General features: G+C 42.4%; 1 protein-coding gene across 2 annotated transcripts; it reads right to left on the reverse strand.

The window, feature by feature from the left end:
• Nucleotides 1–599: 599 nt before the first annotated feature.
• ZNF572 (zinc finger protein 572) lies at nt 600–7,919 on the reverse strand. Of its 2 annotated transcripts, none has more exons than XM_040261828.1 (3): nt 7,528–7,919; nt 5,451–5,562; nt 600–4,767 (listed from the first exon to the last, which is right to left on the reverse strand). In XM_040261828.1, the coding sequence occupies exons 2-3, from the start codon at nt 5,527–5,529 to the stop codon at nt 3,257–3,259; spliced, it is 1,590 nt and encodes a 529-aa protein (XP_040117762.1). In that variant the 5' UTR covers nt 5,530–5,562; nt 7,528–7,919; the 3' UTR covers nt 600–3,256. The 2 variants fall into 2 exon arrangements, with proteins under 2 accessions (XP_040117762.1, XP_040117763.1); XM_040261829.1 differs by having other exon boundaries at nt 7,807–7,896.
• Nucleotides 7,920–15,149: the final 7,230 nt, after the last annotated feature.

Genomic DNA, 15,149 nt, shown 5'->3' on the forward strand with positions numbered 1-15,149 from the left:
AATAAGCATAAAGAACTGCCAAGGAGAAAGGAGTTATCCGAAAGGTTGTACATTTTCCTTCTATTAGTCTATCCTTACCTCTGCTTCCCACTGCTATATGACCTCTGATAAACACATATTAGGTATCGGGTAAACTTTTGTTGAACAAATGATTATGCTGCTTGAAAAGAATTACGCAAACTCAAATACAGAATAAAAAGCAATGAGTTTGTCATTACAATGGTTACTGGCAAAGGTGGGGACTAATGTATAGGAGCAATTGTCACATAGACTATAATCCTCCCTTTCTCATCATCAGTAAGGAAACTTCCACAGCACCAAGGAGAAGACCATCTGGTAGATTAAACTTGAATGGCTTAGAACAATGAAAGCAAACTTTTATCTCAGGTAGTATAACAGAGAGTTACACTTGCATACTTCTGGTAGGCTATAAAGCAACTGGGGAGTGAGTTCCTTGCTACATCTGTGAATATAAGCATTAACATGAACTTCCCCATTCCACTGTAGGGCTAAAATATCTAAGCCCCTACTTTGAGTAGGAAAAAATGAATACAGGAAGGAGTCTTCTCTTTAATTAAAAAGAAACTATGAAACACATCACTTGTTAATAAGAATGCTTTATTTATTCAGGTGCTGAATCCTTTGTGCTGGCAAGAAAAACAGAGAATACAGAGAATATTTACTTTTGGGGGAGCTAAACAAAGAACCTATTTGCTGACTCATTAAAGTGAGGCAAAGGCATCAAATAGGATTACATCTAACTACATTAAATTCGCCTTTTTCAAGTGACAAATATCTCTTCAGTTTTCTGAATTTTCAACTCAAAGAGAGTCTTGCCAAATTACTTTACTAATGAAGCCCATCCAAATCCATCTGAAATGTGAATATATATGCTTCTACGGGTATCAGGGTTTGTGAAGCAGGTTTTGTATAATTGTGGGCTGTCGTAAAACACAGTGTGGGACAGTAATAGGACACAGGTCACACAGTTGTTAATCTTCAGATGCAAATTAACTAAAACTGAACTTGCTCTTTTGTTCTTTCTTGACTTAAACTGAGTCCTTTGTTTCATGAACAACAACAAAATTCAATAAGCCAAATCAAATCAAAGTGCTTTCGACAGTCTGCAGATTTAAAACATATTAGTCTTGTGCTTTTATAATACTTTATTCCTTGGGGTTCCTGAGGTTGATCATAAAGAATCCACAAGTAGGAAAGTTTGGGACTGTACTGTTGCTTCTGAAAATCTATGGAGGATATTTTTCAATTTGTTTCAATTAATAATAACTAACTACCATTTATTTAGACCCATATTTTAAGCACTGTGCTAGCTGCTTTGCAAACATTCATTTAACCCTTACCAAAACTGTGCAATGCAGACATTCTCTCTATTTTACAGATGAGGAACCAAGTTCAGAGTGGTTACTTGCCACACATAATGGGCTCCATGATTGTGAACCACCCCAACAGCTACTTCTTTGCAACTGATCATTAATCAGACTCTCATCAAACATCAAACTCTCAGTTGTCTGCGATAAAGAATACTGTATGTATACCTATGGCTGATTCATGTTGAGGTTTGACAGAAAATAACAAAATTCTGTAAAGCAATTATCCTTCAATTAAAAAATAAATTAAAAAAGAAAAAGAATACTGTAAACACTTTTCCTCAGATACCACAGTTTAAGACAATGGGGGTAACACTGCCTCACATATAAAGATAACAGAATGCTTGAGTAAGAGTCACACTAAAGCCAAAGATGCCCAGAAGGTTTTCTCCCTTTCTGAAAGCAGGAAATCACCCCCAAAGACTTTTCGAATACCATTACCTATCAGCTTTGATTCATTTTTAAATCCCCAAACAATATAAACAGACACAACTGCCTTGCCAGTACCAGGTGCATCACAGTCAGGAAAGAAAATCCCCCTGGGCTTCAGCTACCCATCAGCCACAGAAGGCCCTCTGCCCCCACTGTGATTGGCCCCTTCTGGCTCCACATTCCTAATATACCTCTCTACTTATTCTTCAAAAAATATATTTTTGACTCACACACACACACAAAAAGATGAAATCCTGGGCAAGTCCTGACCTTCCTACACATCTACCTTTTTACAATGGCAGGAAAAAATGGAAGTGGGGACAGAGGAAATACCTTAATCCTTTACAACACACCATTCCCACTGGACAAATCAACAGGGAGAATAGTGTCTTGGTTACCAGATCCACATACCATGTACGTCAAGAGGCAAAAGCAAACTGCCGAGACTGGAACTTAGGAATCTGGGGCTCCAGTGGCAAACTGTGGACACTGACTCAGTGAGTTAATTAACAGAAAAAGAACCCAGTATCTATGATCTGATGAAGAATTATATAATAGGAAAACTGAGGGAAAAGGACCACTTGACAGAAAAATTCAAAACATAATTATGAATCCTACCTCTTAATCTGACTTTGGCCAAGACAATGGGATCATATCTCTAGATAACTGAGATGGTTGAATCTAAAACATACAATCATCAAAATAGTGAACCTTTAGACCTAGAGCCTTCCAAACTCTATCTACTCCTAGACTATATTGGAATTCCTCTTGGAGAACAGAATCTCCAGAGCACATTTCCTACAGTCTTATAAGAACTGTCAAGAATGATGATCTCAAAAGGATTTTTTGTGATATTTAAAAGAGCAGCCCCCAGTGGCTACTGAGCATTCAGCAAGGGGTTTACATGACTAAAGAACTCAATTTTAAATTTCATCTTAATCAATTTAAACTTAACTATCCATGTGTGGCTATTGGCTGTTGCACCAAACAATGCAGTTCTAAAAGTTAATTTTCAGCAAATAATATATTTGAAAAAAATTAGTCTTAAGACTCAACAGCCAGGAAATCACATTATCTATTCAAAAAAATCCCGTAGGACAGCAATGATCTGTCACCACCCAGTCAGGCAACAGGAAATAAGATTCAATGACAATCTCATCTTTAGTCTCCCAGGATTTCTCTCCATGTTTTCCTTGAAACTATCACTGTCTTACCTTAAATAAAAAATATTCTTATTTCTCTCCACCACTGGCAGTATCTCTCTCTGGGCAAATCTGGTGACTTGATAATCTGGGTCTTCCCAACCTTTAAGCTGGGAAGTTGACTTTTCCCACATGTTTTGGCAAACAAACCAAACAAAGTTTGCAACAGTGTGATCTGAGAACATATTAATTGTAATTTTTGATAAGAAAAGAAAAAGAAACAGACTTTAGGACTCAGGAGGGAGATGAACTTGGGATCGTAAATGAAGGGATGCGTGCTATCTCCCCAGAATAGTTTTTCCAAGTCCATTCATGAGGAAAATCTTCCATTTCAGGAGACTCAAAAGATTTTCCTACATGAATTTTCCGATGCTGACTGAGGTAGGCACTTCGGCTGAAGCATTTCTCACAGTCAGTACATTTGTAAGGTTTTTCTCCCATGTGGGTCCTCCGGTGCCTGATAAGGTTAAAGCTCTGACTGAAGCACTCACCACAGTCAGGACATTTATAAGGTTTCTCTCCCGTGTGTGTCCTTTGGTGAATTACCAGGGTGGAACTCTGACTAAAAGTTTTCCAACACTCAGAACACCTGTAAGGTTTTTCTCCTGTATGTGTTCTCTGATGTCTTATGAGATGAGAGCTGAGGCCAAAACTCTTTCCACATTCACAACATTTATATGGCTTCTCTCCTGGCTGGATTCTGCATTCTTCTATCAGGCTACAGTTCTGAGTCAAACTTTCTTCATATTCAGAACTTTGATAGGTTTTGTCATCTGTGTGCATTTTCTGATGTGTAACCAGGTTTGAACTTCGACTGAAATTCTTCCCACATTCTATACACTGATAGGGTTTTTCTCCTGTATGTATTCTCTGATGCTTGATTAGAGTAGAATTACAACCAAAGCTTTTTCCACATTCAGGACATTTATAAGGCTTCTCACCAGTGTGTGTCCGCTGGTGACGAATCAGACTAGAGCTCTGACTAAAACTCTTCCCACAGTGGGGGCACTTATAAGGTTTTTCTCCCGTGTGGGTCCTCTGATGTTCTACAAGCACATAACTATGGCTGAAGCATTTCCTACAAACTGGACATTCATATGGTTTTTCACCTGTATGTGATCGGTGATGCTGAATAAGGTGAGAGCTGCTGCTGAAACTCTTCGCACACTCGGGACATTTATAGGGTTTCTCTCCCGTGTGAGTTCTTTCGTGGATAATAAGATGGGAAGTGTTGCTGAAGCCTTTCCCACATTCCCCACATTGGTAGGGCTTCTCGCCTGTGTGTGTTCTCAGGTGCTGAATCAAGTGAGAGCTGTTACTGAAGCACTTCTCACACTCAGAACATCTGTAAGGTTTTTCTCCTGAGTGGGTCCTCTGGTGAGTTCGAAGATGAGAACCATTACTGAAACTTTTCCAACATTCAGAACATTTGTAGGGTTTGTCCCCAAAGGATGGGTTCTGTTGGCTAGCAGGCCCGGTATGTTCTCCTGGACTCCATCCCCAGTGATTGGGTTGTTCTTCCTCTTTTTCTGTACAATTTCCCTGATTCTCCAAGTTGCTATCATTCTCAGAGGAATCATTACATTCAGTTTTACCTCCCTGGGACCCTGTCAACAGTATTTCTTTTGTGTCTTCATCCTTACAGTTTTCTGGGCCATCACTTCTAGACCACTTTGAGGCTCTCTCTTTATCTGCCTTGGAGTTACTGCATTGAAGAGTTTTCAAATTATTCTTACTTTCATCTCCTGCAGGAATAAACAAATACTCTAAACATTCCCCGGTCTCTGCCAGGGGCAAGAAATTCTGAATTACAGTGAAGAGAGGGAATAACAAACTCAAACCTTGTAAAATGTTTTAGATTTTAAAAGTGCTTCCAGAAGAATATTAAACAATTATTAGTTGGGGGAAAAAAAGTGTTTACAGCCAGTTTTACTTCTTTTACTCAATGTGTTCATCAGAAGCAGGTGAATTTTTTGTATTTATAACAACAGTAATGAATTGTCTGGTCAGTTCTCATCAATTGCCATGGTGGATATCAAAATATTAATAAAAATAAGTTCACTGAATTTTATTCTACAAGACTTTAAAAAGTAAGAGAGAAAGTAAATAGAACACTATCTGAGGTAAAAGCTAGACAAAAATATTAGTTAAAATCTGAGCAAACAAAGAAATAGCAACAATACCCACTACTTATTAAGAGTGGTAGTTTTGCATATAGTGTCTCAGCATCTTAAAAAAATATGTGAGACAGATATTATCATTCACTTTTCTTAAAGATGAGAAAACTGAAGCTAAAAGAGTTTTAATAGCTTGTGACAGACCAGGGAAATCAAATTAAAGTCTGTCTCATTTTAATGCCCTGATTTTTCTACACATTCTACAGCATGTCTTAAATTCCTAAAGGATTCAGATCTTCTTAATCTCTCACCTGTAATAGTGCTTTTCAAACTCTCCTTCTTTGTGAAGTCATTAGAATCTGAGACCAATAGTTTTTGCTCTTGTTCCATCACAATGATCAGTCAGATTAGGGATCAGAAATCCTGTAGAAGGAAGCAAGTTACGTTTAAAGGCATTTGTTAACATTTCTCCTTCCTTCCTTCCAACCATTGCAACACAACAACTGTTAAGCACTTAATGTTCTGCAGACCATACTAAACATTAAGAAACATGGGCTTTCGAAATCCTTTCAGAAAACCTAACCTCAGATTCAAGTTATTTACGATTAAGCATTAACCCAATTTACCTTTCCCAGGGAAATAATTTAAAAATTAAACCTTTGCAATAAAGTCAGAGGATCAAGGTTTAAAAATAGAATAAATATTAATACTGTCCACTTGGAACTCAGAAACACTTTTGGTTGAAAAACTGAAGTAGTTTTTTGGAAAAGGCATCAATAGTAAGACTTTAGGAATCGATATGCAGGTATAAGAAGCAGCTAAAGAGAAACTGTTTAGTTTACAAAGAATAAGTGGGTCCTTGACAGAAGGATGAAATCTTTGAAATTAATTTAAAACAAAAGTTAGGATTTACTTGACTAGTAACAATAAATTAAGACAAAGTAGAGCTAAAATAATTACAGCCAATAATCTCTAAATATAAAAGGGAGGCTAACAAGGGACCTCTTCCTTGTCTTTTACTCTCTATCATAATCACAATATCCCTTTCAGCCTAAGCTTTATCTTCTGGACCCAATTACAACCCCTGACCTAACTTGAGGGACTGGAAGGCAATTGTATGTGGACTTGGCATCCACTTCAGAATATAAAAAAATAGCACAATTCAAGAAAAATGGGAGCTTAAAAGAAGGCACACACATAGAAAATAAAAGACTTATACTTTTCAATCTGTTACTGCTTATTATGTGTCATGCAGTGAACCAGATACCTTACACATAACATTTCTCATGTAATTCTTACAAAAGCTCCCTGAGGTGTATAAAAATATTGCTGTTGTCATTTAGCTCCTAAGTCATGTCCAACTCTTTTGCAACCCCATGGACTGCAGCTCACCAGGCTCCTCTGCCCATGGGATTTCCCAAGCAAGAATACTGGAGTGGGTTGCCATTTCCTTCTATAGAGGATCTTCCCAACCCAGGGATAGAACCTGCATCTCCTCCATTAGCAAGTGGATTCTTTACCACTGAGCCCTCAGGAAAGCCTTGTATAAACAGGTACCAGCATGTTATAGGTGAACAAAACAGACATTAAGAAACTTTACCAAAGTCACACAACCAGAACGTGGCAGAGCAGGATTCAGTCCCAAATTTGTTGGACACTGAATTTAATACTCTTGTCTATTATAGTAAACAACTAGAGAAGAAAGCAGAAACTGGGCATAATTCCAACCAGCAAATGATCAGGACTTTTATTTTATAATATATTGACTTCCATCAACAGCACCTCCCCTACTGCCTGCACCACAAGCCTTTGTGAGATCTTAGTTCTCCAAATAGGGATTGAACCCCAGGCCCTGTAATGAGAGTGCCAAGCCCTAATCACTGGCCTGCCAGGGAATTTCTATATTGACTGCATTTTTAGAAAACCAATTTATATCCCTAGACCTTATATCAAAAGAAGCTGACATTCTCTAAAGCACCTTCAATATATATGAAACTTGTCTAAATTACAAGTATGCCCAGTTGTTTGTGTAGGGGAAAAAACATACGCCTGAACGAACAACAACAAAAAAAAAGTTGTTCAAATGGAATATGTTTTACCATCAGAGTTACATACTTCTGTCACAGTCCTTACAAAAGAAGCATTAGTCTACGTAAGATACCCGTGCTACCATTTTCCCTGCTAAGAAACTTATTAATTTTGGTAACAAAGGAGCCCTCAGGAACACTGGCTCAGCAAAACTGTAGCAAACTTAAGGCCACAGTTGGTGTTAAAAGGCTGTCCCTAAGATGTCACGCCACAGAGAAAGGCTGTTTTCACTGCCTAGAGCAAAAAGGTAATTAGGAACGGGGCAGTGCTTCGGCTTAAAGACTCCCAAAGAAAATGCACTGCCTGAAGCTTAGCTTTAAAAACCGCCGGCTGGGAGCTCAGGTCGGGTACACTGCGGGTGAGTTCCAGGGGAACAGATCGTCTCCAGTCGACACGGTCCTTCCAGGGACGTCGCAGGGGAGGGAGGCGCAGTGGCCGAGCTGCTGGAGATGCTGGGCCTTCGCCCTTCACAGCAGCGGCAGTCCTTTGCAGGATGAACATTGCAGCCTGGGCGACGCAGCTTCCGCTCCTCCTACCTGAAACCCTCGGCTCCGTCCCCCTCCCCGAGAAGGAACTCACTGTTCTGGGGGCTACATACAAGGCGCCCCGCATCCCCAGCAAGCCCGGGACTAGGAGCCCACTCCACTTCTGACCCCACCAACCTAGGGCCCTAACCTCTCAAACCCGGAAGTCAGAAACAGGAAGTTCCCCCTTCTCCCACAGTGGGCTTGATGGAGCCTCTCTAGAAAACAGTGATGGCTGGCTCTCGTTGATCTTAACCCTTAGGGTGCCGGACAAGAAGGAGTGTGCCGGTGGTATTCCTCTTCCTTGTGGACACGTTTGCCGACTCTGATTCGCATCCCTCACATTTATCAGGCACCTTATAACAGGGGACCAGTTGGAGCTGATACTTTTCCTTGCCATCGGGGCATCATCAGATTTCTCATCATCACTGGAATTAAAATGAAGCGAGTATATGTTAAGCGCCGACTCTGTTCCCACTGCTGTGAACTGGGAGGTATATTTAGCCATCTGTGAAGCAGGGAGGGAAGGCATCCATCCACATATAAAACAACTAGTTTACGTTGTTGTTTTATGTTTTATATGTTTTATAGAGGCAACGTTATGAATAATATTTGGTGAAACAAACTCTCCTCTTTCATTACAGAGAAACTAGAAATCAATCCCTTCATCTCCCCACATCAATCTAAGCCTGCACTGCAACCATCTCTTCCTTCCCTCCAATTACAACACCGGATTGGTCCTTCGCATTTTAAAGGAGCCCTCCACTGCCGGTCACTTTCCTTCCTACCTTCGTGGGATCAGCTAAACTCCTGACTCTCCCAACCACCATCCCCAAGTAGTCCTTCAGTTTTTCTTATTTTTTAACGCCTAACGTTTCCATTTTATCATTTCCCACTCATCTTTTAATTCATTTCTCCTGTAGTAAAAAACAATAAATCACCAAGATCATCAATGACCTCTGCGTTCTTAGCACATTAGTATTTTTTGGTTCCCTAAGTCCTCTTTCAGGAGTTTTGACACCGCTTTCTTCTAGAAACACTCTTTTGAGGGGACACTGCACTCTCCTCACTGTCCTCCAACAACTCTAGTCAGTCCTGTCTTTTACAAGCCTGTGTGTACGCGTGTGCTCAGTCATGTCTGACTGCAACCCCATGGATGGTAGCCCACCAGGCTCCTCTCTCCATGGGATTTCCCAGGCAAGAATACTGAAGTGGGTTGCCATTTCCTTCTCCCAGGTACCTTCCCAACCCAGGAACTGAATCCATGTCTCCCGAGTCTCTTTCATTGGTAGGTGGATTCTTCACCACTGAGCCACCTGGGAAGCCCCTCACTTCCAGGACCCAGGGACAAAGACCAGCCAAATTCTTGTTATACAACAGGAACCAATCCAGTCCTTCTTCCCTGCATCCTTCCAATCGCCTCAGATGGTGAAAAGTGCCCCACCACTGCTGATTCTCTGCCACTATCAACACCACCACCACCACCACCACAACCACCAGAGGAAGAAACTCCTCTCTGCTCTTTTCCACAGCCCAGGAATACTCATGTGTCTGAGAGATAAACTTGGTACTTGCTATGGCGTTAATTGTTCCCCTCCCACCAATTCATATGCTGAAACCCTAAACACTCAATGTGATGGTATTAGGAGATGGGGCCTTTGGGAAGTAATTGGATCTAGATGAGGTCATGAGAATGGGACCCTCATGATGGGATTAATGCCTTTATAAGAAAAGACACCAAAGATTGATATTCCCCTCTCCCCTCATTGCACATCCTCTCTCTCCATACCATGTGAGGGCACATATTGGCACCCTGATCTCAGACTTTTGACTTTCAGAACCATAAAGAAGTAAATTTCTGTTGTTTAAGCCACCCAGGATATATGGTATTTTGTCGATCTGATTACATGAGCAGAGCAACTCATACTAAATTGTCCCCTGTCGGGTTTTATCCTTTGCAGGGATATTTAAACCAGAAGGTGGTTTAAAAGATGAAATCCCTGATTGGCAGATGGGGCAAGGCCATGTCATGAGAAGCAGCATGATGTCCTAATCAGCAAGTTCTTTGCCTCACATACAAGATTTGTGACTCTTAAGAGATCAAACCTTAGCCACAGTGACTTGGGTATGATGATATGCGTCTTCCCAGGTCAGAGGATTACTTATTTTTAGTGGTGGGCTTTCCGGTGCTTTCAGCAGATCTTTGGCTCCTTTTTTTTCCCCATCATCTCTCCTCCCACTTCTCCCTGCATTATTTGGCCTGAGAATATGTGCCAAGAATTTCTACTGAAATAATCACTGCTCCAAGTACCCATGACTCAGCACCTCCAGGGTGGATTCTAATGGAATACAGACTCAGTTTAAGGAATATGTATGAGCTGGCACAGAGCACCAAAGATATCAGAAACCAAAAACCATACATTTCCAAGGCAGAGGACCATTTTATTGAAACAGATGCCAAAGAAACTGCAACATTTTTTTTTCAAAATGGGTGGGAGGGATGGGTGTTTGGGTTGGGAAGGAAAAGAAATGTCTGTATGGATTTTATTCTGGTATAGCAAGTAAAGGGGATCAACAGCTCAGAGTCTAGATTGTCCCTTTCTCATACTAGCCTGGAATGCTCTTTCCTTAGTCACGTTAGATGCTCAGAATTCTAAACTGTCAGCAGGTGGCGCCAGAGGCAGCTGTTTGGTGAAACTGCCACAGTTCAGTTCAGTTTAGTCAGTCGTGTCCGACCCTTTGCGACCCCATGAATCGCAGCACGCCAGGCCTCCCTGTCCATCACCAGCTCCCGGAGTTCACACAGCCTCACGTCCATCGAGTCAGTGATGCCATCCAGCCATCTCATCCTCGGTCGTCCCCTTCTCCTCCTGCCCCCAATCCCTCCCAGCATCAGTCTTTTCCAATGAGTCAACTCTTCGCATGAGGTGGCTAAAGTACTGGAGCTTCAGCTTTAGCATCATTCCTTCCAAAGAAATCCCGGGGCTGATCTCCTTCAGAATGGACTGGTTGGATCCCCTTGCAGTCCAACGGACTCTCAAGAGTCTTCTCCAACACCACAGTTCAAAAGCATCAATTCTTTGGCGCTCAGCCTTCTTCACAGTCCAACTCTCACATCCATACATGACCACTGGAAAAACCATAGCCTTGACTAGACGGACCTTAGTCGGCAAAGTAATGTCTCTGCTACATTCCTTATTAAATCCTATTCATTTTAGATCTTAGAACAGATACTATTGACTTTTATGATATTCATTTGTCAAAAAAATTTATTCAATTTAGGGAGGACTATATAGATAACTCTTCAAGTCTCTCTGCCTGTGCTTCACAGTGTATTAATTTAGGATAAGCAAACTCTGAAAGAGGTGATATTATCAGCTTTACCTCATGAAAGAAGTACCACACTGGATTTCTCCTGGAGTTGGTTCAGAAAGTACTTTTTGGGATTTCCCTGGTGGTCCAGTGGTTAGGACTCAGTGTTTTCATCATCAAGGGCCTGGGTTCAATCCCTGCTTGGGGAACTAAGATCCCAGAAGCCATGCAGCATGGCCAAAAAATAAAAAGTACTTTTTGCAAAGAATCATCTCACCTGACATCAGATGATCACTTAAACTGGTAGGTAAACAGGCATTTACAATCAAGTAAAGTAGTTAGGAAAATACTCAATATTGTAGACCATCCTCTTAGGATCCATTGTGAATAGATCGGACTATCTTTGTTTTTTTTTTTTTTAATGTTTTATAAACTGCATGGTTTTATTGATTTCAAATATTTTGTGGTATTTTCCATACTATTAATAAATCCCAGGAGGATCCTCTATGACCCACCTCCCAGAATATTGGAAATAAAGGCAAAAATAAATGGGACCTAATTAAAATTAAAAGCTTCTGCACAACAAAGGAAACTACAAGCAAGGTGAAAACACAGCCTTCAGAACGGGAGAAAACAATAGCAAATGATGCAACTGACAAAGAATTAATCTAAAAAAATGTACAAGCAACTCCTGCAGCTCCTCAATTCCAGAAAAATAAATGATCCAATCAAAAAATGGGCCAAAGAACTAAACAGACATTTCTCCAAAGAAGACATACAGACAGCTAACAGACACATGAAAAGATGCTCAACATCACTCACCATCAGAGAAATGCAAATCAGAATCACAATGAAGTACTGTTAAGGGACCAGACCTGAGCTATGACAGGCTCAACAAGCTATACTAGGCCTAAGATTCAGATTCTGGTAAAACCTGTCATGATTCCGGGAAACCACACCCTGGGAAAGTCCCCACTGGCACCAAACCTGAGCCAATCCGGATAGGGATGCGGGATTTGAAAATCATGTGAGTGTGTATGGCTCAGCCAATCATAACCCGCCAGCTGTACTAAGAACCGCCTGTATAAAAGCAGCTGTGATTCAGAGCTCAGGGCTCTTGTCAAGACTCCACTGGGCTGGATGAGACAGGAGCCCTAGTTCGAGCTAGCAATAAAACCCCTTTATGCTTTTGCATTGCTGTGGACGTCTTATTCTCTCAGTTTTGGGGACTCGGACTTTGGGCATAACAGTACCATTACATGCCAGTCAGAATGGCTGCAATCCAAAAGTCTACAAGCAATAAATGCTGGAGAGGGTATGGAGAAAAGCAAACCCTCTTACACTGTTGGTGGGAGTGTAAACTAGTACAGCCACTATGGAAAACAGTGTGGAGATTCCTTAAAAAACTGGAAATAGAACTGCCTTATGACCCAGCAATCCCACTGCTGGGCATACATCCTGAAGAAACCAGAATTGAAAGAGACACGCGTATCCCAATGTTCATCACAGCACTGTTTATAATAGCCAGGACATGGAAGCAACCTAGATGTCCATCGGCAGATGAATGGATAAGAAAGCTGTGGTACATATACACAATGGAGTATTACTCAGCCATTAAAAAGAATACATTTGAATCAGTTCTATTGAGGTGGATGAAACTGGAGCCTATTATACAGAGTGAGGTAAGCCAGAAAGAAAAACACCAATACACTATCAGTTCGGTTCAGTTCAATCGCTCAGTCATGTCCAACTCTTTGCAACCCCATGAACTGCAGCACACCAGGCCTCCCTGTCCATCACCAACTCCCGGAGTGCACTCAAACTCACGTCCATCAGGTCAGTGATGCCATCCAGCCATCTCATCCTCTGTCGTCCCATTTTCCTCCTTCCCCCAACACCTCCCAGCATCAGAGTCTTTTCCAATGAGTCAACTCTTCCTATGAGGTGGCCAAAGTACTGGAATTTCAGCTTTAGCATCATTCCTTCTGTCACGCGAGTGTATGTTCCTTGGTTCTTTGTCTCATCACAGCAAAGATTTGGAGCAACGGACATTAAAGCCCTTGGCGCATCACAGCTCTCGGGTCTTGGACAAACCGTATTATAGCTCTTAGGCCAATCAGTGTTACAGCTCTTGGGAGAGGGGGAGAGAGGAAGAGGGAGAGAGAGAGAAAGAGAGAAAGAGCACATGCACGCGAGAGAGGAAGAGAGAGAGAGCGCGCGCACGCACGTGGGAGAGGAAGAGAGAGAGAGAAAGAGCGCTTTGGCTCCTCCTTTTATATGTTTTCCTCCACCTGGGCCTGCCCTATGCAAATTGGGCTTAGCCAGGAGTGCTGTTTCTTCTACCTGAAGTCTTCACTCTGGTCCTCGGACCTTCCTTTGACCTTCCTTGTTTTTTTAGCCACCGCCATTTTGGACTCCTTTTCCCTATTCTACCTAACATTCCCCCCTCAAGAGATGGGAGGCCCAATTCTTTGGGAATAGGGGTGTCGAGGTCTTTCTGGCTACTTCCTGCTGAACTTGGGTGGCGAGGGGTATTGGGCCTCCCCCTCTTGCTAGTCTCAAGCCTCAGAGTCCTTATAGTGGTGTCCATCTAAGGGTGTGATATTTTTCGTCGTCGGCTGTAGTTTTATATCTTTGTTGAACTGGCACTGTATGTTGTAGCTTGTTGACAGGTGTATTGAGTGTCCTCTTCTGTCTTCTTCCATGGCTTGACTCATGCGTAGTGAATCCAACAGTCATGTCCTGGTACCTTGACTGCTGGTGGCAGAGGCTTAGCCTCTATGGTCTCAAAATTGGAGACTGCTGCATACCCGGCTCTTCCTTTTCCATCCAAGACAAAGCTGCTTCCATCAGTGTTCCAGATTTCCTCAGGACTGGTCAGAGGATCGTCTGACAGTCCCTCTCGGGGTTTTGTCCAGTGGTCCAAGGTTTCTGCCACATCCAGTTGCACCCTTGGCTCCAGCCCCGTGATGGTTATCTGTGACAGCTGGGCTGGCTGGAGTGGGCCGCTTCAGTCCTCTTGAACCGTCGTGAGGGTAGGCTTGGAGCTTGACCTTGAGGCTCTTGGGTCGCGAGGGCAGAGTGCCGCCCAATGTCCCAGTTGATGACATTTGTGCCAAGCCATTCTTAACCAGAGGTCTTCTGGGATCTGAGACTGGGCCGCGTGAGCTTTCTGCTGAGTTTGTTTTTTGCTGTCCCGGTTTCCAGCACGGTGGGCCTTCCCCTGCACTGGATTTTCTTTACGTTCTGCCTCTACCACGGGAGCTTTGCTGAGTTGGGCTCCGGCTGTGCTTGGCCTCTTCCACGTGGAGGTTGTTTCAGCCAGGTTACATCCGAGCCATGGCACCATAGATGTCACGCGAGTGTATGTTCCTCAGTTCTTTGTCTCGTCACAACAAAGATTTGGAGCAACGGACATTAAAGCCCTTGGCGCGTCACAGCTCTCAGGTCTTGGACAAACCGTGTTATAGCTCTTAGGCAAATCAGTGTTACAGCTCTTGGGAGAGGGGGAGAGAGAGAGGGAGAGAGAGAGAAAGAGTGCACGCACGCGGGAGAGGAAGATAGAGAGTGAGTGCATGCACGTGGGAGAGGGAGAGAGAGAGAGAGAGAGCGTATGCACGCAGGAGAGGAAGAGAGAGAGAGCCGGACTATCTTTGGTTATCTTTGATTGGCGCTACCAGTAGTAGTTTGGCAAGGGCTATGAACTGAATTGTCTCCCCTTGAAGTTTGTATGTTGAAATCTTAACCCCCCAGTGTGACTATATTTGAATACAGAGCTTTCAAGTAGGTAATTTGGGTTAAATGAGCTGATAAAGGTGGGATCCTGATTCAATAGGACTGATGTCCTTACAAGAAGGGACAAACACCAGGGATATGAGCATACAAAGAAAAAGCCATGGGAGGACCCAGCAAGAAGACAACCATCTGTAAGCTAAGAAGGGCCTCGGGATAAATCAAACTGTCGACACCTTGGTGTTGGACTTCTAGACTCTAGAACGCTGAGAATTACATTTCTGATGTTTAAGCCATCCAGCCTGAGAGATTTTGTTATGGAGGCCCTGGCAAGGAAGACAGCAAGGAACAGGA

This window comes from Oryx dammah, unplaced genomic scaffold (genome assembly GCF_014754425.2).
Source record: "Oryx dammah isolate SB20612 unplaced genomic scaffold, SCBI_Odam_1.1 HiC_scaffold_19, whole genome shotgun sequence".
In the NCBI taxonomy this organism is placed as follows: Eukaryota; Metazoa; Chordata; class Mammalia; order Artiodactyla; family Bovidae; genus Oryx; species Oryx dammah.

Excerpts from the sequence above, each read along its gene's own strand:
- ZNF572 (XM_040261828.1), bottom strand. The coding sequence starts at position 5,529 with ATGGAACAAGAGCAAAAACTATTGGTCTCAGATTCTAATGACTTCACA. Across the intron at positions 4,768-5,450 it reads TTTGAAAAGCACTATTACAG|GAGATGAAAGTAAGAATAAT; the intron begins GTGAGAGATTAA and ends TTATTCCTGCAG.